The sequence below is a fragment of the Alosa sapidissima genome, chromosome 18, assembly GCF_018492685.1.
Source record: "Alosa sapidissima isolate fAloSap1 chromosome 18, fAloSap1.pri, whole genome shotgun sequence".
NCBI classification, from domain to species: domain Eukaryota; kingdom Metazoa; phylum Chordata; class Actinopteri; order Clupeiformes; family Clupeidae; genus Alosa; species Alosa sapidissima.
Genome location: NC_055974.1, coordinates 25,419,160 through 25,445,060, shown reverse-complemented (window position 1 = coordinate 25,445,060; position 25,901 = coordinate 25,419,160). Strand labels below are relative to the sequence as shown.

At 40.3% G+C, this 25,901-nt stretch overlaps 1 protein-coding gene across 3 annotated transcripts; it reads left to right on the top strand.

The window, feature by feature from the left end:
- Positions 1-826: 826 nt before the first annotated feature.
- On the top strand, positions 827-25,628 carry LOC121690240 (interferon-induced very large GTPase 1-like). Of its 3 annotated transcripts, XM_042070674.1 has the most exons (6): positions 827-875; positions 10,583-10,619; positions 15,946-16,057; positions 16,816-17,073; positions 19,639-19,899; positions 20,252-25,628. In XM_042070674.1, the coding sequence occupies exons 2-6, from the start codon at positions 10,596-10,598 to the stop codon at positions 24,940-24,942; spliced, it is 5,346 nt and encodes a 1,781-aa protein (XP_041926608.1). In that variant the 5' UTR covers positions 827-875; positions 10,583-10,595; the 3' UTR covers positions 24,943-25,628. The 3 variants fall into 3 exon arrangements, with proteins under 3 accessions (XP_041926608.1, XP_041926607.1, XP_041926609.1); XM_042070673.1 differs by lacking the exon at positions 827-875 and having other exon boundaries at positions 10,387-10,619; XM_042070675.1 differs by lacking the exons at positions 827-875; positions 16,816-17,073 and having other exon boundaries at positions 10,387-10,619.
- The last annotated feature ends 273 nt before the right edge of the window (positions 25,629-25,901 follow it).

Below are 25,901 nucleotides of genomic sequence, written 5' to 3'. Positions count from 1 at the left end.
GTTTGAGCAACGCTGCAGATCATAGACAGAGAAAGGTCTGAGAATAGAACGCAGGCATGATTTTGTTGTCACAGCCGGCATTGTAGGCTATTAGCGCTAGTAGCTATGGAAAATGAACCAGTGGCGCTGCCAGCTGAAGAAAAAAGCATCCTGATTTGTGTTTTAGTAGGGTGGGAACTTCCCCATCCTGAATTCCGACCACTCTTGCCTCCTATCAGTACTCCCTCTCATCCTGTTGGGAAAATGCCCGGTATGCCAGACAGACCCTGAGTCACGGTCACAGTCAAAATGTGATTCGTCAGCACCTTAGAAAGAGAAGGCATCCTCCCTTTCTATTCCTTCCTGGCTGTCAGTCGTCAGGTGCAATTTTGCGTTTTGTTGAGATCAGATCACGTTAGCAAGTGTTTTTTCATGGACAGTAGAGGTTTGGGAGACGGCATTCAAACCTTTTATAAACTTAAAACAAATGCGGTTGGGCAGACAATCTAGACGTCACGTTATTGACCCATTAGAGCTATAGCCTATGGAAAATGAACCAGTGGGTCGCTGCAGCTCTTTGAGGGCCAGCGCTGCCAGAAAAAAAACCCATCTACGATTCGCCCCAAAAGTGCCATGGCCCACCGGGAAAATGCCCGGTAGGCCTATGCCAGACGGCCAGTCCAGCCCTGGTGGTGCGTAATCTGATGCTCCGATGTGGAAGAAAGGAACTAAAACGAACAAGTGCGACCCTTATGGTGGCATTGGCATTCTTCTCTCACCCTCCTCCCACTTTCGTTTATCGAGAAAACGAAACTAGAAATATCCGTTATACGGGAAATGAATAGCCCTCAAACTTGATTAGCCTACTTTGAAAACCACTGAAGACAGCAGGCAAGGTAGGTTCGACCTTTCCCTGAGTAGCCTATCTCCACGTTTAACTTTCATGTGCAAATGTTAGCCGTCAATTTCGGCAGCAATCTATCTACAAAAACACCAATTTGAAGTATCATTCATGATATGTTGTCAAATATTGAAGTAGTATGAAATAGAAATCAAAGCACTTTCCCTATGTCGCACGCGCACGTTAATTGTTCATCCAGCACCGGCTTTGGAAATAACGATGCCCACAGACAAGGTAGAATATGTTGCATGATTTTGTGAAAGTATGATGTATTGCGACATCAGAAGCAAGTCAAATTTGTAGTTTCTTATTCTCATTCCATCGAACTAACCGATCTGGCAAACTCGCATAGTGCGGTTAGCCGATAGAGGGTCGCGAAGCGATTACAGAAGTGTCGTTCACCCTGTTAATGAACCACTGAAACGATTTTGGAAAAAAATATTTTAAGGTACAACATTTAAATTGTATGTTTCTTCCGTCCCCGTAACGCTTATCAGTTCAATTTTCTATTCCAGAACTTAAAAATCGGAAATTTAAAAATGTATTTCGATTTCCTAACATTGTGTTTTTTTGTTCGCCAGGTAAATGCGCGAGTAAGATTTTGGCGTCGTTTTTTATTTTGCATATGTGTTGAGCTTGATAGAAAATTGGATAATTGAAAAAATAGAAATTCAGGTTCTGTTCTGTATCTGCATGCGTCTCTGTACTTGTCTGGAGAAGCCAACCCCCTACCAACCCACACCCACCTAGTGGCTGTGCACAAAAACCGCAGACGGCTCGGTGCCAGGGGCGGAGTGGGGCACTAAAATCCACCGGGAAAATTCTGACGGCACCGGATCTACACGTTAGGTGGTTGTACCGCTGCATTAAAGCACCCAACGTTGCAGATATGCAACAAGCTTTTTGAGATTCTGCTTATCATTCATCATTTAGAAGAATAAATCAAAGAATATATATTTCTTTGATTGATTTGGGGCTCAACTGAGGCACAATTACAATATGCAACTCTGGCCTTTCAGGTATACAACTAGAGAATGTAATTCCAGGGAATTACGAGTGCATGAAAATGACGCTAGGACAGACATGGTGGTTGCACAGCTTAATAAAAGTTGATAGTTTAAAAGTAGACAGTTTAAAAGTTGAATGTAGATTGGGAGTTGATCACACTAGTTGAATGAAAAGCCCAGGTTGCCAAACAGTTGTGGGCAGAGGACACAATTGGCGGGAGTCATAGCTGATGACAACTGACAGTTGGATTGGTTCAAATATTTCATAGGGAATTATTGTAGTGAGGACTTTTATTTTGAAACAGCATTGGGTAGAGGAAACAGTTGACGGGAGTCATAGTTGATGACAACTGACAGTTGGAATAGTTGAACAGTTAAAACGTTGGATAGTTTAAATGGTTAAATAATTTAATAGGGGATTATAGCAGTGAAGACTTTTATTTTGAAACAGTTGTGGGGAGAGGAAACAGTTGACGGGAGTCAAAGTTGATGACAACTGACTGTTGCTAGAGTAGTTATGGTGGTTGCTATGCTGGTTGCTAGGTTTTAACTGTGAATGTGGTTGCTAGGCTGTTGCTAGGGTACTTGAAGTCGTTGGTAGGTTGTTGCTAGGGTGTCCATGGTGGCTACTATCAGAAATAAAGCAGTTACTACAGTGGTTTGCTAGTATAATCATCTTGGTTGCTATGGAAACTGACATAGATGCTTAATTTCAATGGTTGCTAAATTGGTTGCTAGGTAGGTGGTGGTTTAATATAGTAGGCTAGAGGCATAGTTGATGATAACTGACAGTTGGAATAGTTGAACAGTTAAATAGTTGGATAGTTTAAATGGTTAAATTATTTAATAGGGAATTATTGTAGTGGAGACTTTTATTTTGAAACAGTTGTGGGCAGAGGAAACAGTTGAACAGGATCTGTAGTCTTAAGCGAGCCAGATTGTATGCTTAAAGCCTGAGACAGACAGTTGCTGGAGGTGGCCGGAACCATAGACATAATATACATAGACGCCGCATCGACCGCTACTCCTTACTAGCGCTGACGAGATTTGGAGCCGCCATCTTGGACCGGTCATCCACTCCACTCAGTGTAATCTGTTTGGCCGGTGAGATGAGCTGTCAGCGCACTTAATTAGTCATATCTCACTGAATACCGAACAGATTCTCACGCGTTTTTTTTTGCTGCAAAGGTCATACATGTAGCTATGATACAGGACACATGATTTAGCGTATTTTAATATTCATAGTGGGTTTAACAGTAATAGAATATTCTGATATATGATATAAAGTGACCTGACGTCCGATATCAAAACTGGGAACATAATCCATGTTTGACAGCATAGACAAAACTAGTTTGATACAAGTTTAATGAGTTAAATATAGTTCACAGTTGACAGAAAAGTTCCATCAACAGCATTATTCACAGTCCACAGAAAGGTTCCATAAACATTTAAGTGAGATCAGTGCCATTCAGACATCTGAGGGGTATTCCAAGTAGGCCTATGTGGTTTAGTGACAAACTTGGGTAAATTGACTCAGAATAAGTTGTAAACCTCCCAGTAGAAAAGCTGTATGATACAGGAAACACGGTTGTGTGTATTTTAATATTCATAGTGGGCTTAACAGTAATAGAATATTCTGATATATGATATATTATAAAGTGATGACATCCAATATAAAAACTGGGAACTTAACTAATCCACGTTTGACAGCATAGACAAAAACTGGTTTGATACAAGTTTTAATGAGTTAAATTTACAGAAAAAAATCCATTAACATTTTCAGTTCAGTGCCATCAAAAATAAAGTGATGAACAGACATTGGTGTGGCATAAAGGAAATGGAGTAACTGGGTTCAATATCAACAGCATTTGTTAGACAAGTTCCATAAATATTGTAAAGTGCAAGTTTGTAGGTTTGTTTCTGATCCTTAAAAAAGACATTGGTTTGGCATAGTAAGTGTAACAGTTCATCAATTCAAGACAAAAAGGTGACTTGTCACTTGTACAGTGTCAATGGGTTCATCAACAGCATCTGTTATTTACAGTTCACAGAAAGGTTCCAGCCCCAATGAAGAGATTAAATAAAAAGGAATTAAGAAACATTTTAGAAACTGCTAAGATCAACCTGTTCATTGCAATCAGTAAAGAATCAGGGAGTGTCTTCACAGGCTCAGTGAGACAGAGTTACCGTGATGCAGTTGGTTCTATGATTTCGACAACTGGTGCATGTCATTTTGTATGTTCCCACCTTGCTAAAATTGCTTGGGTACACTTTGGCTGAGAACAAAAGTGCTTCAGACAGCAGGTGGGCAAATAAGATGGCATAGTAAACTGGGTACTCCATAAAAGAGGACTGAGTCAACCAGACGATGGGAAAATGGGACACAGAGTGGCGAATGCAGGTGATGAAGGTGGAGCTCATAAATCAAACATTCAGTCACAGTGTAGCAGATGCCCTGCAGTACTGCAATGAAGAGCTGCACCTTCCTCAGTTCCAGGGGTGTGAGGAGACCGTTCAGTTCATTCACAGTCTTCTTGAACAAGGCAGTTGTTCTGGAGAGATACAAAATAATAAATAAATGAATGAAAAGGAATTTGAGAGGCATCTTATTCTTGTTAGGGTAAATTACATGTGAATAATACAGTGTTGGGCAAGCTACTTCGAAATTTTAGTGAGCTAAACTATCAGTTACTCTGCCATGAATAAAACACTACACAAAACTACCACCCAGTCAAATGTATTAGTAGCCTAACACAAACACAGCAGTAGGCTAGTTCACTACATAGGAAGCTACTTTAAATTGTGCTAATTTCACATGACAAGAAAAGTGTAGCTTGTCTGGCTAAGCTACTTGATAAATAAAGAAGTTGAGCTATTGAAAAGTTATTTTATTCAGGAAATAGTGAGGCTACCACCAACACACTTATGCTACAAGTAGCAGCTAGCGATTGCCCAATAGGCTAGTCTGTGCCACTTGTGTAAAATTTGCCAGCCAAATCTAGTATGATTTATTTCTACAATAGCCTTCTTGTGTCAGTTGTAATCTAAGTCAGTGTTATGGAATATGACTTATCAAGTCTCAGTTCATAGCCGGGTGAACACCGAGTAAACATAGCCTAGCTAGATGGCTACGATTTTCATACAGTAATATCAAAGATTGCTCCTTCTCAGCTCTCTGGTAATATTCTATTCACAAAATACAACCAATAGTACGGTTATGTTAAATCTTACTTGTGAAAAGTAAATCCCCCGAGTATGGTCCACCGATTTGAGAAGGAACATGCTGCACAGTGCTGTCATCTTGTGTCTTCTGCTGCAACGCAACGAGGAGTATGACCGGTCCAAGATGGCGGCCGCATTTCTTGTTTCCAGCAGCCAATGCGGCGTCTATGTATATTATGTCTATGGCCGGAACCATATGGCTCTGGCCGGAACACGGCATAGGATTCTAAGTGCTCTATTGTGATGCCATAATCGCCAATGTTAACCCTTTAGACGCCAGAGGTTTTTTTTCGAAACGTTCGATTTTGACATCTTCATTTCAAAAGGCTATATCTTAAAAGTGATAAGAGATAGAGACTTTATGTAAATTAGAGAAATATTAAGGATGACCCAAAGTTTATGTAGAGATTAAATGTGTATATCTAATTTGCATATTATGATGTCATATGGTGGCGGCCATGTTGGATTACAGAATTTTCATGAAAAGTTGCATGTTTGAATGATAAAATGCACCACTTCTTTCCCCCCAAAATGTCCCTCACCTTCTGTATGCTATATTGCACAATACTGAATGCTCAGGTAAATAGTAAGTAGTAAACAAACTGTGCATCAATTGCAATGATTACGTGGATTTTGCAACAACACGCCAACAAACATGGGTATGTAGTGAGCACTCAAAATAATAGTATATGCAATAAACTGACGCTTCGAATAGCCCAGGCTACTTTGGACTTGAGACTTTGACTAAACAAACGACAATTCCGACTGCAAGGTCCCAAATTGAAACGAGCGATAGGCTAATGCCACATAGCTAGACAACAAGTGGCAGACTGAGCGACGTCACTTATGCTAAAGACTGTTTTTGAGTCACATCGTTGCAAATTTCAAACAATGATGCATCATTCCACAAAATGGTTTGTCTTCAGTATTAATAAGTTATTCAGTAAGATTAAAGGAACCATATGTAAGATTGTGGCCAAAACTGGAACTGCAATCACTTTCAAATTACTCTAGAGCGGTGTATCCCCTCCCCCTCCCCCCTGACTTGAGGTTGCCAACCCGGATGCCCAAACACTACTAACTTCGTGATTAGTACATAGGTGGAGGGTGGCGCATCTGGCCAAAACACAACATGACATGACAAAACACAACATCAACATCAGTTGAGGGCTGCGACTTCACTTTTTAAAATGACAATATCCTGGCCGGACTACTGTTGTCAGTGATATAAGTATTTGAAATGAACATGATTTCTTAATGTCTAGTGACATACCAGGGCCATTTTATGATTAATTGAAATACATTTCTTACATACGGTTCCCTTAAAACACATTTAGCCTTAACTCAAAACAGTTGTTAGGCTGATCTGTAGAAATGTCCTAGCGGCCAAGCCTAAATTTATTACACATGTATTAGAGGCCACATTAATTATAGGCTAATATATTATAATATTCAGTATCCATTATTGAATGCTTAGCTGGAATGATGTTTCCCTATCATCCTATTTTTAAAGAAGGCATACCTGTGGGCATGTAATTGGGCTACGGGTTTTCTTCAGGAATGGCATGTTTGAACAGGCACTGCACTAGTTTAGGTAAATGCAGAATACCTATTACTCACATTGTCATGCCTCTTAAGAACAGTAATAGGCCGCACATTGTTGTCTCCCGACTGCACAAATATTTAGGTAAATATATTACCTATTACTCACATTGTCACTCACACAGAGTGTTTCACTACAACGTCAAACAAAGCTGTGGAAAATGAACAGGACTGTGTGAAACATTGTTGCATTAAAACCTCTGATGAGACTGATGCCTTTTAACTCACACTTTGGGCCCTATCATGACATTCTAAAGCGCATCGTCACTCGTCAAAAGTCTATTCAAATTTAGTAGGATGTCCAGTTCACATTGGGAGGGGTTTCCTTATCAAACATGGAGTGCATGGCGCAACACGGTGTTCCTAGGTTTTTAAATCAGTCATATGGGTGTGTTTGGGGCGTAACATTATTTTAAACCAATGAGAATGACATCTGTCATTCCCTTTAACAGCGCAAAGCGCGATATGTCAAATAAATGCATCGGTATTTTGGCATTCAATGGCGCATTTGAAGGAGGCTGCTTGCGAGACCGTAGGCCTATGAATAGTCATTCTTAAACCATGCTTTACTAAAACCTAGCATAGCCTTCACGCATTTGCAATCGTCTATTATTTGAACTCATTGGCAAAGTGAAACTAACTTCACCAAGGAGTCAGTCAACGACAAGACAGTTATATGCAGTTACTTTCACTATTGACTGACAATGGGTTACCACCGAAAACATAGGCTGGAAAAAGCAACACTTACCCTAATATTGCTCAAATGACTGAATAAAACTACATTTATCCTGCAGAGGAGTTGCTTATATCTCGTGACAGTGCATCTTCAGCTGCTCCATGTCTCTCGCCTCTCCCCTAATCACTTTTAACCGTCATTACCAATTTACAAATGATGGTGAATAACTACTCATCATGAGATGTACAGTATTTCGTAATATCTTTATTCTAATTATGTTTCCCATTGTAATCGTGCAATTTGTAATGCTTTGCATGGACGTGCGCTGGTGTGCGTTCATGAATGATAGAAGGATGGTGCGTGCACCTGCCAATATGACTGTTGACATGCGCTCCTAAAATAGCATATGAACAACTCGCCAATGACTTCTGACCAGGTTTAGGTGGTGTATGATAGCGATTTTTAGACAACGTGCTAGGACCCTCCCTAGGTTGTTAATTGCCACACCCCTGGGCGCAATGCTTAAAAAATAAACGTGCAAAATACCGAATTCAACTTGTGCGGGTGCCCAAAATACAGCCCTTTAAGTTTCCGGGAAGTGACCTAGCGAGACCTGGTGAGACTGCCACCTAGTGATAGACCCACGAAAATGGCCTGAAAGCGCCAACCATCAAAAGCCGAGTTATGATAAAATGTCCAGAAAAAAAAAGTCCAGATTGTGCGTTTTCATGAGTTTTCGATCGTCACATATTTTATTTCCATTCATCACAGAGTTCCTAAAATCACATATAAGGTGTGTTAAAGTGTCTAGTTTCGTAATTAAAACAAAAAAGCTAAAAATTTAATATTACGTTTTTGGCACTCTATGAGTTAAGAACAGTAATACATATAGGCTGCACATTGTTTACAAACAGACTCAGTAGGAATTACCTTTCAACTTAGAATTAGCTGGTGGTTGCTGTGGCCTGTTCTAGTGTCTAGTGTTTTTTGACTCCTTGGTATTAGAGTGTCTTCATAAAGTACATTAGTTACAGTGGGTCGGAGCATCCTCTAACTTATATTCATTCCATCTGGTCGTCGATGTTATATCAAGTTAATTTAATGTGTCATTATACAGATAGGAAAGAGTTGCTTTTGAACTATGCTCATTGCAAGAGGCAGGAGGTGCCATCATATTTTATTTTACTATTTGAGCATAACATATACAAAACCTGCATCTGGGCTGCATCTGCATCTGATTCCACCTCATGCAGCTCAAGGCTGCTGTGGGTGACAGCCAACCCGGCATGCAACCAATGTTTTGTGAGACACTTAAAACATCACTGCTACACATGTGAGAGCGCAAGCAAATTACCTCAGCTTTGACCCTTCAGATATTTTGGCACTGTATCTGAAGGACCTAATTTAATTTTCAGCTATGCGAATAATGGTTGATGTTTGTCCTATTAAAAACACTCGGTATGACCTGTATGTAGTCTAACATACATTATTTTGGAAGATATTATTTATATATTCTTGTAAATAATTTCTAACATCAATCTCTTATTGACTAGGTCCCGGGTTGGTGTAAATATTACATTGTCATGTAGGCTACACAAAACTGCATGATCATCAACAGTTTAATGATAAAGTTCAGCTCCAATTTACAGAGTTGAATATAAATGAAATGCTGGGGGAAACTAGGCACATTGTAAGGCCATAGAAGACGGAGGGTTCACTTGAGTGTAACTGTCCTGCTATATACATAGTGTCAACATTTCTCAACAACAATAGTAACATTAATTCTGTCATGCCCCTTCAGTCAAGCTTTTCTGTTGACTGAAACAGCTACGTAACTTAGAAGTGAGAAGTGGGTGGAGACTTTTATTTTTAATGCAGCGGTACAACCACCAAAAGTGTAGATTCCACAACCACAAAATGTGTACAACCACAGAGGACAGATGTAGATTGCTAGTGACAAAATATTAGCTTTCATTGTTTTACGATGTCTTGTAAATGACGTTTTATTCAAAAGTTCACATTGCACGCATATTTCGGCTCCCATGTTAACAGGTTAGAGCTTGCACACTGCCTGCGTGACACGCACGTCACGTTTATGCTAGGAATAGGACTCACGCCTATTTGTCACGCCACACGCAAGCATGTTGGAATCATTTCCATTCAAAACAGTGAAGAAAAAGAATTTACGTGAGAGCAAGAGACGTTTAATTGTCAGAGAGGCCACATCAGACACGCTTCTGGTAAGCAAAGACATAGAAAACGCCACGCGACATTCACACCACGTTCCCGGTGTGAAACGGGCCTAATGTCCCAATGATTTTTGTTGTGCGTGCTGCCTGGCGTGCCGCAATCAATGATTTCGGCTGCGTGGCGTTTCCTATGTCTTTGCTTACCAGAAGCGTGTCTGATGCGGTGCTGCGGCCGCCTTTCTGCCAATTAAAACGTCTCTCTTTCTCACGTCATTTTTTTCTTCACTGTTGGATTGGAAAATGCCGAATGGAAACGCTTCCAACACACTTGCATGTGGCGTGAAAAATAGATGTGAGTCCTATTCCTATCATGTACGCGTTTTCGGCGCGGCTCAAGCTGCGCCTGAGACGTGTGTGTCACACAGGCGGTGTGCAAGGTCTAACCTGTTAACATGGGAGCTGAAATAAAAACGGACACGCCAAGCAGCTGACACACTCACGCCACGCACCTGGTTCACACCCGATTCCCAAATAGCGAGCAGCCTATGATCACCTAATTAAATGCTCTGCAGGCCGGATTAAAGTGTGTGGCGGGCCGGATCTATGATAACCTAATAAATGCTCTGCAGGCCGGATTAAAGTGTGTGGCGGGCCGGATCTATGATAACCTAATAAATGCTCGGTGCACTTGGGCAATACGCTGCTGTTTGCGCGTGTAATGTGAATCCCCCCTTTACGCACCCAGTATAGCCCCCCTGTTAGCATGGCACTTCAACTGCTTCCAGCTCTATTTCTGACACATCTTTCTAGCGCTCCTTTTCCAAGAGACATTTTTAGACATTTTGTAGTTCTAATGCAGCTTTTTTCAATTGGCAGAAATGGGCTTCCATACACAACTGATCTTTTTCTGGTGTTTTTCTACACAAAAAAATAGCTTGGTTTATTATGGCATTATGGTTTTAATTTCATTTCAGAATTTTGGTAAATTGTCTGACCTTTGTTTCAGCACTGTGAACCCCATGGCTGATACCTCAGAAGATGAGGTAGTATATTCATATCTTTAATTAACCTTGTGTGTTTCTGTATTGTTTATTTTTGTAATTTCACATCTTTGTCTACATACAGTATATCCCTAGCCTGGAAGCCAGCTTGAATTTACTATAATGTGATGTTCAAATTTGAGCCTAATACTAGGGGTGTGATGATGGTGTACGGATACTACATGTATTATAATAAGTATTGCAATACCCTGAAATTAAAAATGTCACAATACCTAATTTTATTAGTGTCAATACCTTTAAGAATTGACCATGTTCTTTTGAAGTTACATGCGTGTGTGCAAGGCATTCCTCTAGTGCCTCCCCTAGCCTGCGTGTCTTTTCTCCTCACACACACCTATAGCTGTCGTGCCATAAACAGTGAGACATGGCTGCTAGTTTAAGTGATGCTATGGTTGCACAGCAACACTAAAAATAGTCTAAAGTCGATTTGCTCACTTACATCTCTCAAGTTTGTGTTGCTAACCTACCTAGGCTTATGGGATTTAGGTAATGTAGGCCTACTGTTGGGTTTAATGTCATTTCAGAAATAGGCTATGCAATCTTTGCTAATTATCCCGCCAGATCAGGTCATGTCTGTCATTCGTGTAGTGCTTACTAAAATCATAAATGAACATCGCAAATCTCTTCTATGATCCCAGAAAGATTTTCTTCAACTTGTTAGTTTCCTGAACATTTATTGTATCTAATGACACAGAAAACATAACGAATTGCATCCACATATCCTTGTTATGCACTATTTTTCACTAGCCTAAAACCGTGATACTGAAGGCTAATTACTCCCACGTACATGTATTTCTTAAAGTGACAGGCACTCAATTACACACACCACCAATGCGTACTCAATTAGACCTACACACCACATTAAGGATATGCCTAAGTGTAATAGTTTAAAAATCAATCAAATTAAAATCGCAATTCTTGACTTGGTATCGGTATCGAAACAATAATTTTGGTATCGTGACGACACTAGTGATGATACTCTCAGCCCATAAGGACGCACAAGAACGAGACAATATACCAGGACTAATTAGCAAAATTACATTTTGGCCTGTAACGGGTGATGTGTTTTGAATTAAAACTTACTAGTGTTGTCTGTTAATACTGTGGGAGGTACAAAGGCCGACAGATGTTAATTTTTGTTGTCAACGTAATTGATCCGGCTGCCATATTGAATTTAATAAAAAACACTTAAAAGTTTTCAAAGGTCACAAAGTTTATCCAATTTTCATGAAACTTGACGCAGATGATCGTCAGACCATGACTTATAAGTGCATTGCTTTTTGGAGCCACATTCAAAACCTGACGTCCGTCATGACCAATTAAGTTTGGCAGCAAAGCCGCCAAACAGGAAGTGGCCTCATAATTCAGCAATGCTTTAACATATAGAAACCAAAGTCAGTACATGGCGTCAGGACCCAATAAGGAGGAGACTCAATAAATTTGATGACTTTTCACCACTATGGTGGCACTATAACTACAGGAAGTAGGCTCATATTTCAGCAACACTTTCACGTAAAAGAAACCAAACCCAATCCTGAGGACACTCAATAAAATTAGTGACCTTTGACCACTAGGGGGTCTAACTAGAGTTACAGGAAATTAGCTCATATCTCTGCAATGCTTTCACATATCGAAACCAAACTTGGTTCATGGACTCGGGGTCACATCATGAGGACGCACAATACATTTTTATGACCTTTGACCACTAGGAGCACTATAATTAAAAACATTTTCTCGTATCAACACCAAACTTAGTACGTGGACCACAACCTGAGGACGCACAATAAATTTGGTGACGTTTGACCACTAGGGGTGCCATAATTAGAAACACTTTCACCAATCGAAACCAAAGTTGGTATGAGGACATGGGACCAAATCCTGAGGATGCATAACAAATATGTTGACTTGTGACCACTATGGGAGCGCTAGAGTTAGGGAAATTATCTGATACATCAGCAAGGCTTTCACGTATCAAAACCAAACTATGTAAGTGTATGGGGTGTGTGGGGGGGCTGGGGTATGTGTGATTGGGGGTGGGTGGGGGTTAATGGGGTGTGTGGGGGAGGGGGTTTATATGTGTGACAGGGGGGGGTGATGGGGTGTGTCTTCGAGGGGGTCTGTGTGGAGGGGGGGTATGGTGTGTGTGCGGGGTTGTTGGGGTTATGTGACGGGGTGGAGGGGTTAATGGGGTGTGTGGGGGAGGAAATGGCAAATGCAAGAAATGGAGTGGAAAAAAAAAACCCTGATGAAGTGTGAGGTTGATGAGTTTAGGTATAAGGAAGAGTATGACAGATCAGCATTCAGTTGGCTTGTGGATAGAAGCTGTATCTGTGAATAATGTAACAACAATGCGTTGCCATGACAACTCTTGCTCAACAGCTTGGTCCCCTCATTGCTGCTTGCAGCTATATTTTATGTCTGTGTTTGGTATATAGCCTTGCTTGCATACAGAAGTCTCTTATTGATGTGAATTAATGTGTAGAACCCAAGTTTAATTTTAAATGTATTTATGTCTCTGTGTGGTATATAGCCTACTTGGGATGCATGCTTACATGCAGATGTCAAAAGTTTTTCTATTTTCATATTGAAGTGAACTAATGTAAGTTTAAACAGTAGCTGTGACATGCAGTCACCTGACATCACCAGATTAGTGGATATTTCAGAACTATTAACGTGGACAGCTCCCCTTAAGAGCGTCTTAAGAGCAGTGCACGTGCGTTCACGCTACGAACATGTTCGGGAAAAACCAAACGAACAATCTTAAGATGAAACGTAGAAAACCCTCGTAAGTGCGTGTATCCATCGTTATCGGGAAACCGGGCCCAAGCCTTTTTTTATTTTGATTGAGGTGTTTATATGAGAATTTGTATTCCGATTGAGTCCATCAGGGCTTAAAGGCACCATGCCTGAATTCAGGCATAAGGTGGTATGCCTATGATTTGAAAATAGGCAATGGAACTACAGTATATATGAATTCCTCATAAATGTCTGATAACTTCAGGCACAGTCAAAATGTAAAACAATCCATGTGCATTTTGAAATAGGGATGCACCAATACCATTTTGTTTTTCAAATCGAGTACCAGTATTTACATTTGAGTAGCCTACTTGCCGATACCGAGTACCAATATATATAGTATTAAAACATGCAATGAATTGGAACAATTATTTTCCTCTGCTCTGGTTATTGCAATACACAGAACATAAATATTAATGAGTATCAAATACATGTATGTAATAGCAGGCTATTTCAAACCTAAATGTCTACACATTTTAATTAAACATATTATCAACAAGATTTTTTTTCACTGTCTCCATCTCTCCCACCAAAATCTAAATCAAAATCTCTAGTCACCAAAATCTCATAGAGTAACAAAAGTCAGTTACCATAAGACTGTAGACCCTTGTAAAAGTGGTGTGGCTCCACGTTTGTTTATTTCTCTCCACAACTAGCACAGTGAAGTGCACAGAGCTACACTTAAACACAGCTAGACTTAAACACAGCTACATACAAGTATACACTCAACAAAGTTTGTGCCACTTGCACAGGTTAGGTGAGCTATTGTTTCAATGGTGGACCATTTGAGCAAGGGTATTAGACTGTGTAGATTCAACTCAGGTCCATAATTCTTGTTATAACTTCATGTTTTTTAAGTAAGCGGTGCAAGATTGAAATAAACATAGTGGCATCACATGAAAGGGTAGTGGCCATGCTACTATGATTTAGGGGAAACTGTAATTAAGTGGTATTACTGTTTTCACCGGATTTCCAAAATACTGCTAAACAAGAAATGGCGGGGGCATCTTCTATGTTAATTTCCATCGGCTTGTTAGTCGGCTGTGCTGCTGCTGGTAAACGTACTCTTGCAGGCTGATGAAATGAAACCAACATAAATTAAATACTTATCAGTAGAAGCGCACACCCTTCATTGCGGCGCAACCATGCATTTCATGTCTGCAACTGCTGTCACTATCAGAAACGTCTGACACAATGCAATCTCATAGAGACCTATTCAGATGACGCTACATCCATTTAAAGCAGAGGGAACAGGGGTTGTTGTCTATTTGGCAATGGCCTCAACTGTCTATCTGATCAAATAGATGCATGTATCCAAATCATGTCAAGATTGCAGGAAAGCAAACTGATAGTCATAGAAATGTATTTTGTCTTAAATCACATGGTGACATATAGGCTACATGATCACAACGCTGCGTTGTCATGGACTACCTACAGGCACAAACTATAGCCTACATAGCGGTGTGCCTTTAAAAATAGTCAGTGAGTAAAGTGAGTAGGCTAATAATTTAGGTTTTAGGTTACACATCTGCTAAAATGTATTGTATATATGTATATGTATAGTCAGTTACCTTGCCAATTCACAAATAACATTAATAATATGACCACATTTATTTATTTTTTTCTTTTATATACCACAAAACCTGATATAATAGCCTACATCCTAAACCATGCAGATAGTAAGTCAAAAATCCATAGCTTAATCCAAGTAGGCAGTCATTTATTTTATCGTCCTCCAGAAATGGTTTACCACCAATATGGACGCGCAAGGAAGCTCATGCCAAAAACTGAACTTGTGTGGGACAAAATAGCTGCCAGAAGTGGGCCAATGTAATGCCATGTTTTTATAAAATGTGGGCAGTCAAATGCGATGCTAATTGGCTGAAGCTAACCTTCCAAATCCTGACCCCTGGTCTATATGCCCAATTAAGGTGTTTTTGGGCCAATCAAGTCATTTGGATGGGCTTTATACGATGATGGACAGATGAGCAACAGTAAAGTAGTCCTCCTCATCACCTGAGCTGAGTTGATTTTGTTTACAACAAAATGGCTGCCGATGTTTAGATGTTTAGATTCCGCTATTCCATCTGGGGGGTAATTCCAAGTATGTGTAAGTGGTGAACCTCCTAATAGAAGAGATCTATGGCTTCATTCTCCTAACAAAACAATGTCATATGGCTCTTGTTGTAGGAGGTTTACCACTTACTCTGAATTAACTCACCCAGGTTTGTCACTAAACCATGTACTTGGAATACCCCCCTGTTGTACAAGATTTTGACAATGCAATAACTTTAAAAGATGAACTGAATACAGCGAGTTTAGCATTTAGCATCCTCAAATTTTGTGGGTAGGGTCAATTTAGGCTGCATGGCTTCTAGGCGAGGTTGAAACCTGCCCCATAATCAAATCCAAATGCTGTTACCAGACTGAAATGCTGATAAGAACTATCAACATCAACATCAGACATAGCGGTTTTCATGTGTTTTGATGGAGCGTGTTGTTTTTTTCAAAGGCATTTGAAGATGCCAGTGATTTCCATAAAGATGAAGAGTCATGCTTATGCACATCATTAACAAGTCAGTCATTAGAAGATGACAGCAAAGAAAATTGTCTACTAACAGATGGTAATCAATGTCTCACAAACATTGTTCTTCCTGTTTTCTGTTTACATTTCACTCAAACATTCCTTAAAATGTCACATTTGTATGTCATATACAACCCAAATTCCGAATAAGTTGGGCCGCTATGATTTACAAATCATGCCAACCCTATATTTAATTAATAATAGTTCAAAGACAACATATCAGCTGTTGAAGGAGAGAAATTTGACTATTTCATGGGAAATATAAGCACATTTTGAATTTGATGCTAGCAACACGTCTCAAAAAGGTTGGGACAGGGGCAACAAAAGAAGTAGTTATAGTGTGAACTCTACCATGCAAAGAAGACATTTTATTTAGACATGATACAGAAATGCTACCGTATTATCTGGACCTGAGCTCATTTAAAATGGACTGAGGTAAAGTGGAAAACAGTCCTGTGGTTAGACCAGTCACAATTTGTGATTCTTTCTGGAAATGATGGACTCTCCTGACTTAAAGAGGAGGACTATCCAACTATCCAATTTATGCAACTTATTATAGTGCTATATTTAAAACCCAGCAAATCTGGCAAATTTCTCTCCTTCAACAGTTGATATGTTGTCTTTTGAATTATTCTCAATTAGATATAGAGTTGACTTGATTTGTAAATCATAGCATTCTTTGTCCCAACTTTTTTTGGAAATCAGGTTGTATAACTGTGATTTTGTTAGTGTGTGTGTGTGTGTGTAATGCCCTTCAATGTAGAATTCACATCCATATGAAAACAACTGTATCTGCAGATGTTCCAGCTCCAGGTGACCTGACCATACAGAGCATCAGCACCCACTCTGCTGTTCTTATTTGGGACCCACCTGAGGGGATAGTCACCTTTGAGCTCAGCTTCTTCACCGATGGAGAACAGGCAGAGACCAGGACCACCAACTCCAACAGTGCTGAAGTGGAGAAGTTGAAACCTGGGACAGAGTACACCTTCAGTGTTGCCTCGGTCACAGAGAAGGATCGGCGGAGTTCGCCAGTCACTGTGACCACACACACTAGTAAGAACCTACTGATTCTTGCAAAATTCATGGACAGCTGTACATGCATTTGTTGTATAGGTAAAATACTTTTGTCTTCATAGCTGGTTCCAAATCCCACAGCTTGTCAACAAATGGCAGTGTTTTCATGCTCCAAATCAGTGTTTGTGCAAGCATTCCACAGAACTCAGAATGGTTGTATTCGAAGCTAACGTAAAAGTCTTCTGAATATAGTTAGGTATAAGACTGGAAAGTTTGGTGTATGCAGGTGCTTCTAAAGTGAAGATTTTGTTCTCAGAGTGGGAGAGGGAATCAATCTGTATCTGTCTGTCAATCAAGGGTATCAATCAAGTATCTGTCTGTCTATCTATCTATGTATCTATCTATTTATCTATCTATTCTAGAGGAAACTCATTTTGAGAAAACAGCCTTGAGACAGCCAATGAGATTCTGTTCTCAGCCTAGACTCACCTTTGAACTTCACATGATATGTTTCGGATAATGGTCGCGGTAGTGCATGCATGTTAGAATGCTAACTTTTGGTGAATTTAAGAGAAATATACAGGCGCTAGTACACAAAATGTAATGAAATAAACACCTAAATGTGTAAATCAGACTTTTTTGTTGTAGTAGTGAAAGAATACAAGCTAAGGTGGCAAACTACCCCAACATCTCGAAACCAATGCACCAATGCATGAAAAAACTATGTTTTCACCTGCCATCCAAATGTTGGATTCTCTGGTAGTTGCGTTGTGTTTTAGTTCTAATGTCTGTATTGAAGATGGTCAATAAAGCTTGACGGCTGGATCAGGATCGGCGATTAGATGATGATTTATTGTAGATGGTACAATAATGAATAACAGAAGTCTTGAACAGTAAAACTGCACATAGTCTAACAGTTGTGGTTGTTATTAGAAGCGGCTACTGAACTTCCCGGCAGAAGATGCTCCTCGAGTCGCTTCCTCGAGTCCAAACCTAAGAAAAAGCCTGTTATACTAAAACATACAAACGTCAATCATGCCAACGTGGCAGGTGCCAACCAGTGTACAGAAACCGACTCTGGCCAGATGGAGATACTAGCCCGAACAGGCCGACATGTTGTCTCCCTCGGCCCATGTTATCACTTATTTTCCTTGGATGTTCCTAAACACTGGGCTGTATGACCTTCCTGCTGGTACACAGGCCTAATGCACAGTTATGTACAATGGTATGGACCTCTCCCCGTTGTATACATATGAACACATATGAACACATCAGAATACAGTGAGAATTCCCCAGAATGCTGCTTATTGGTCCTTGTTGTCAAGTCTCCCTATCTCTCATTTTTAGATTTGTTCTATTTATTTGATTTTATTTTACTTCTTTATTTAACTTTTAAAATTTCTTATCCAATATTTTATGCACTAATTCATTCAGTTTCTTCGGCATTTTTTACCCCTGCCATGTAGGACCATTTTTTTGCCGGTATCTCCTTGCTCCTCAAATGTATTTCTTTATTGTCAACTCTTAACTGCCTCAACTGAGGTAAAGTGGAAAACAGTCCTGTGGTTAGACCAGTCACAATTTGTGATTATACAGTGTGATTTTTGAATGTTAAAAGGTGCAATTGGTGGATAAACTTGAATAGGAGGTGGATAAACTCTATTGCTGAAATTTCAGAGGTAGATAAGCTGCGTTTACTTGTGTTTAGCCTCCACTACATCCCTGCTTTGTGTGGAACAACTGTACAACAGAAGGGGCAACAGAATATCACGTTCCATTCTTAGCTGTCTTAAAGGAACGGTTCGCTGTAAGCAAAATCAAGATTCTATTTATGGATGATAAGTTCAAAATTTCGTTTGGGAGCAAAATAATGTTAATTGGAGGAGTTTTGAACTAGACCTTTGCTTGCATTAGCAACGAAATGGCTTATAATTTGTAGCAAATTTACCTTGAATTTCCCCTGGGGATCAATAAAGTATCTATCTATCTATCTATCTATCTATCTATCTATCTATCAATTTGTGTTATTTTCAAAACACACAACCACCTTATGCTTTGGTGATAGTGTGGAGAGGATCCCTACAGAAAAATCAAATGACATGCTAACTGAAAAAAATCTAAAGAAAACTAAGGGCGAGAGACAAGTATTCAGTTGGTTGCAATCACACCGTTTGATGGGAGAAATTTTCACACAGGATAGCATGAAATCGAACTGAAGTCCACAGACAGACATGTATGAGGTTGTATGAAGTTTCCAGGTGTTTGTCCCTGCCCCATCCATCTAACATAATACCAATTTGGGTGAACACCAAACTGACCAGAGATCTTTCTGTCTCCCTTTGACCGACTGTGTGCCATATTAATTTACATCATACTGGTTTCTTGGTGTTTTATGCCCCCAACGTTGTCTTCAAGGCAGGGCTGCCTGGAAGGCGCTAGGGTTAGGCATGGGTTAAGGTTAGGGTTAGGGTTGGGGTTAGGTTAGGATTAGGTGCCTTTAAGTCAGCGGTGGCAGTGCTGCCTGGAAGACGACGTTAGGGGCATAAAACACCATCGAGCCATCATACTGACTACCAAAATAATTCATATGATACTCAATTTCAGAACCGGTTCCTCCAGAGAGAATCAAGGTGAACCATGTCAGTGCAGACTCTGTTTCCCTCAGCTGGGAGTCACCTGACTTCCCGGTGGGGGAGTACCATGTGACCTGCTGGCAGGGAGATCAACTCGTCCAGGAGATGGCAACCAAGTCCAATAAGACTACATTCAACAACCTCTTATCAGATGTTCAGTATTCCATAAAGGTCACATCTGTTCTTGTGAATGGCAGTGAGAGCAAGATGGCCACCAGATATGCACACACAAGTAAGTGCCAAATGGATATTATGCAGATTTTTGTCTCTACCTCCATGTTGTTTTGTTGACTTGAGAATATGTCTACAATAACTACAAAGTATGGTAATGGGACATTACCCTTTTTAAGGAAGGAACATTTCTCTTCATATTGATATCAATAGACCAAAGAGGCCCACATGCATTCAACACAAATTTTCATAAATGGTACAGGGTAAAGACTGAAAAACTGAAATGTCCTTCCTCGGCTAGTATTTTCTTATAGAGTTTGTCAAGTAGATTTTAAAATCACTTGTATTTATAAGTATGTCATTGGAAGGTGAGGAGCTACCCTCCTGATGCTGACTGTGCTCTGTTCAAACAGAGACCAATCTAATGGGCCTTCTGGTCAAACTGGGGTTAGTGGACCACTTCAAGGACAAGCTCTCACTCAGCACTGTTCTTCAAATCAGTGAGAAGACCATCACCGATAAAGCACCTACATCTCTGTCATCCTTGCCTTGGTGTTTCTTAAAGAGATTAATGATGGTAAATGTGACAGCTAGAAGTGTGAAATGTGTTTCAACTGTTGATGACAACTTGGACAGTGCAGACTTTGATATTTACAATGACTTGGACAGCTTGGTGGATTGCATGGACTCGAGCATTGTGATAAACCCCTTAGATATTGTGACTGCTCTGTTTCTGTGTTCCGATGGCTTTCTGCAGCAGGAGATGGCCTTGAAAATGTCTATGTGTCAGTTCTCCGTGCCTTTGCTTCTCCCATCTTGTGATACAAACCAGCCAATGTTTATGGTCTGGGCTTTGCGGGATATTGTTAAGAAGTTCAGACCACACTCTCTGGGGGATCCTAGGGGATTTGTAGAAGAGAGGATTGTTCTTTCTACTCTGCCAATGGTATCGTTTGTCAGGTTAGGTGAATGTGGCTTTTCAAAATCACAAATCCTCAACAAGTTGCTCAGCAACCCTCAGCAATACCATGACACCTTCCTTCACCATGATATGGACTGTGGGGACAGTCCACGGAAGATCTCTGACGGATTGGTGGAAATTAGCTGGTACCTTCCTTGCGGTAACAAAAACATTGACATTTTTCCTGAGCCGGTGGCTGTGGCCAACTTAAGAGGTGACATTCGCTCGTTTGAAACACAGTACTCCTTCTTGTGTCAGACATCTTCAGCTGTTTTTGTCTTTTTTGACAGTTTGGATACAGAACACAAAATACTGACAACTCAACATCACAAGGCACAGTTGTTCTTGGTGGGCAATGCTCAAAACAAGAACTTCAACGTGAATGACTTGAAGCTGGTAGCCTCAGAACTGAACTTGAAGAAAGCCAATATAATTCTTAAAGTCAAACAAATGAATAATGCAGACTTTGTGAAAAATCTGCGTTCAACCATAACAAATTGGCTGAAGAGTGACCCATCCAAAATGCAGCTGGAACAGATGTCTGACATTGCCCATGAGCTTGGCATCCGTGTAGATGAGGACAACAGGGAATGCCAGAATGCAAAGATAAACGCATTTGAAATAACTACAAAAATTGAGGACACATCACAGTTCAAGGAGAGCCAACTGCCCTTGCAAGGGAAGATTTGGAAGGAGCTGGCAAAACTTGAAAAGGAAGAGTGTAGACTAAGAAAAGCTGGAGATCAGAATATTGAGAACTACAAGAGTGAGCTTCAGACACAAAAGAGGAACCTTAGGAAAGAGCAGCGTAGCTACAACATGTCAGGGGCCATGACATGTTTCATTAATGCATTATCAATGTCTGGACTAGAGAGGGCTTACTTTTTGAAATGGATGAGAATGAATTTGGATAACTTGTCAAGGAAAAGTCTCACAGGACTTCGAGACCAATACAAGGAAAAATGCCAGGATTCAGTGGTAAATAAAAAAGAAATCAAAGAACTTGACAAACAGATTTCCAACAGCTCTTTGGGAATAGAGCACTTTGTGCGAGAGATGGGCCAGCTCTATGAATCCACGTTAACCCTACCAAAAACTTCGAAAGTCCGACAACAAATGGTGCATTTGCCTGACCTGTGTGCCAAGTTACTGCTAGATGGCTTTCCTCTGGAACTTGTGGATGGGGATGCCTCCAACATACCGTTGAACTGGGTGAGGGATGTGTTACTGAAGCTTGATCATCTGGTAAAGCCCAGAAACAAGATCCTTGTGGTTACTGTCTTAGGGGTCCAGAGCACTGGAAAGTCCACACTCCTTAACACCATGTTTGGGGTACAGTTTGCTGTTAGTAGTGGGAGATGTACAAGGGGAGCTTTCATGCTGCTCATAAAAGTCGATGATGACCTTCGTAATGAGATGGATTGTGATTACTTGATGATAATTGACACAGAGGGATTGAAGTCTCCAGAACTGGCTCAGCTTGATGACAGCTACGAACATGACAATGAGTTGGCTACGCTTGTGGTCGGACTCAGTGACATCACAATAATAAACATCGCCATGGAGAACTCTACGGAAATGAAAGACATTCTCCAGATTGTGGTGCATGCGTTTCTAAGGATGAAAGAGGTGGGAAAGAAACCGATTTGTCAGTTTGTGCACCAGAATGTGGCTGACGTCTCTGCACATGATAAAAACTTGAGGGACAGGAAGCTCCTTCTGGAACAACTAAATGAAATGACACAAGCTGCAGCCAAAATGGAGGGCAAGGAGGAGAACCAGAAGTTCACAGACGTGATGGAGTATGACCCAGAAAGAGGAAACTGGTACATTCCTGGATTATGGCACGGAAATCCTCCTATGGCTCCTGTCAACGCAGGTTATAGTGAGGCTGTCTATGATTTCAAGAAGACCATGGTCCAAGTGTTTGGAAACTGTAAGACGTCTGGAAGCAACATCAAGGATTTCCTGGAGTGGACAAAGAGTCTGTGGAATGCTGTGAAGTACGAGAATTTCATATTCAGCTTCAGAAACAGTTTAGTGGCAGACGCCTACATGCGGCTATGCACGGAGTACAATAAATGGGAGTGGGATTTCAAGAAGCACATGTACTCATGGCTCACCAGCGCTGAAACCAAAATCTCCAACTTTGAGGTGACCAGGACTGAAATGGACAATGACATCAATGACTTTCTTTGCCAGTTGAAAACCAAGGCTGTCCTAGAACTTGACCAGAGGGAAAAAGTCGTTCTTAACAGTCTGACAGAGTACTTCAAGCAGACAGAGGGTCATGTCTTTCTTGTGGAGCGATACCGTGAGGATTTTTCCAGCAGTGCAAAATGTCTCAGAAGAGACTTGCAGAATTCCGTGCAAAGCAAACTCGAAATGGCTGTTTCCATTAGTAAGGGCATGAACAAATTAGAAAGGATTAAAAAATCCCACACTGATGTCATGGAAAGGAAAGTGCTGCAGCTTCTTGAAAAATGTAAAACCAGCAGTTCAAAGAAGACTGATCCAGAACTCCAGGAAATCTTTGAGAGGGTGTGGGAAGAAACTGTGTCTGAAGTAGCATCCCATGGATTGAAGAGAAGGGACATTGTGAGCGATGTACACAATCACCTGAGGTCAAATTTGAAACAGAGAGGAGGTTCAGTGAATGAAATGATTAACAAAGTCAATCTGTCAGAGTGTGGTACACAACCTTTCATTGTAAGTCCTGAGAATTTTTTTCAGAAAGTATTTCATAATGTTAAAAACTTTTTCTCTGAAGACAACCAAATGATGGCCCAGGAAGTAGCAGACAATCTCATTCAGAATTGCTTGTCATTTGTTGAAGAAAAATGTTGTGGAACATCTGACTATTATGAAACCTACATTCAAGAGATTCTACACAAGATTGACAACACATTATCCTCCAACCGTAAGTTTCAAAAGGATGAATTTGAAGTTTCTCTAAAACTCCATATTTGTGGAATTGCCGCCAAACGTTTTCAGGACATGCACAATCGCTTCATACATGATAATGATCCAAATAGGTGCCTTCAGCATTTCAAAGAAAAGTACTTTGCAGATTTCAAAGACCTGTACAATGAGCGAGATCAGTGCAAGAGGAAAGCAGAACAATTTACAACGTTATGCCTCCAACCTGCTGTGGAGTTTTGGATTGCAGCCTCTCTAGGTCCAGACATAGTTGATGAAATACTGATGGGAAAGAATGCACTTCAGTTTAGCACAAGAGCATTTTTTCAGTATTCACTCCTAAGAGAGTTGCTCTTGGAATGCAACTTTACAAATTATGAGAGATACATCTGCTCTTATGAGGATTTTGTGAAAGACTGGATATATGGCCGCATCAAGGAACACTTTGAAAATGGAAATAAGATGTCTCAACTGGAGGACAAGTACCTCAAGACAATCTTAAAAGATATCCTCAAGGCTATTCAGACTGCACAGAAGCAGACAAATTCAGGGGCCACCGTTAAGAAATTCATTCAGAACATTTGTAGAGAACTTGAAGCAAAACTGGCCATTCCCAAGGATGTTCTAGATGCCGTCATGGCTCTTAGCAATGCAAAGGTGGAACCATTTGCCCAGTCGCTCTCAGGGTTCATCCAAGACCTTGAACGATCACTGAAAGAGAAGTTCCTAAAGCTAGATACTCAAGCAAGACTCCAAACTCTCAGGATGAAACCACAGGATGAGCTGTTCAAACGAGTCTTCGGATGTGGCAAGCAGTGTCCATTCTGCAAAGCACCCTGTGAGGCTGGTGGGGAGGCTCACACAGATCACTGTGCTTCAATCCACAGGCCTAAGGGTCTGGGTATGTACCGATGGGAACAAAGTGAGAAACTAACTATTGATATTTGCTCCTCATCTGTGTTCAGTGACATTCAGTTCAGATGCTCGGAGACAAAGTATCAGTGGCATCCTTATAAGAAATATCGTGAGATTTTCCCTGATTGGCACATTCCAGCAGACCCCAGTATTCAAGCCTCAGATTACTGGAAGTATGTCATGGTAAAATTCAACACACAGTTTGCAGTTCACTACAGGGCAAAGCCAGCTGATATTCCTCCTGAATGGAAAAGAATCACCAAAGAACAGGCTGAGAATAGCTTGAAGGAATCATTCAGTATCAAGTAAATCACAAATATATATAAAAGTGTTCTCCAATGTTTTCTCATTTAGCCTTTTAAAATGATGAACAGAATGTGTCTGGAACATTGGATGAATGTTTGCTAAAAATGGGCAATGAAGATATTGCATTAAAAATCAGCCATTTCTTTCTTCAACAGTCAAGAACCCTTTTGCAATTACTGTATGAAAGCACACGATGCAATCTGAAAACTGCTGCCCAGATTAAAAAAAAACAATCAACTGATCTCAGCTGGTATTCTGTCTATAATGGAGTGGAATGGAAATTTCTAAGTGACCCCAAACTTTTGACCGGTAGTGTATAGTTTAAATGAGTTAGAAAATGATCAATCCTGAGTGTGTTTGTACTTCAATGATCTTTCAAAATAACAAGTAGGTAGATGGACTTTTGACTTGTTTGATTGTTTTTTGCTCCATTATATTTTTCAGTGTGCACATGCAGAATAAACAATGATACTCTTCCGGTTAATTTAGCATTTTGATAGGTGAGAGTGATAGAAAACATGGGGGTAATAAAATATGAATTTATCAGTAGGTGCAAGGTTCAAACTGTTAAAGAAGCAATTATTTGTGTACTTTCGTGATAACTGTTATGGTAGTTGCATCATTGAACATTGATCTGATCTTTATTGAGAAATCTGCATTTTTTTCCCTAATAAAATATGTAATCTGTATGTAAACTGGTTTATTTGTTTTTATTGTAGTTGGAGATAGTGACTGTATCAAAGATTTAGTCAGTAATGCCAAATGTTTTTGAATTTGTCTTGAATATCCCCTTGGGGATCAATAAAGTATCTATCTATCTCTATCTTTCTATGTTTTGTATTTCATTTTTTTAGTCAGTCAAATCACTAAGAGGTTGACTGACTGAGTGGTGAAGCTCATTCATGTATATATATAATCTTCTTCCCTTCTACCAGAGATGCAAGACAGTGGGCCATTCTTCC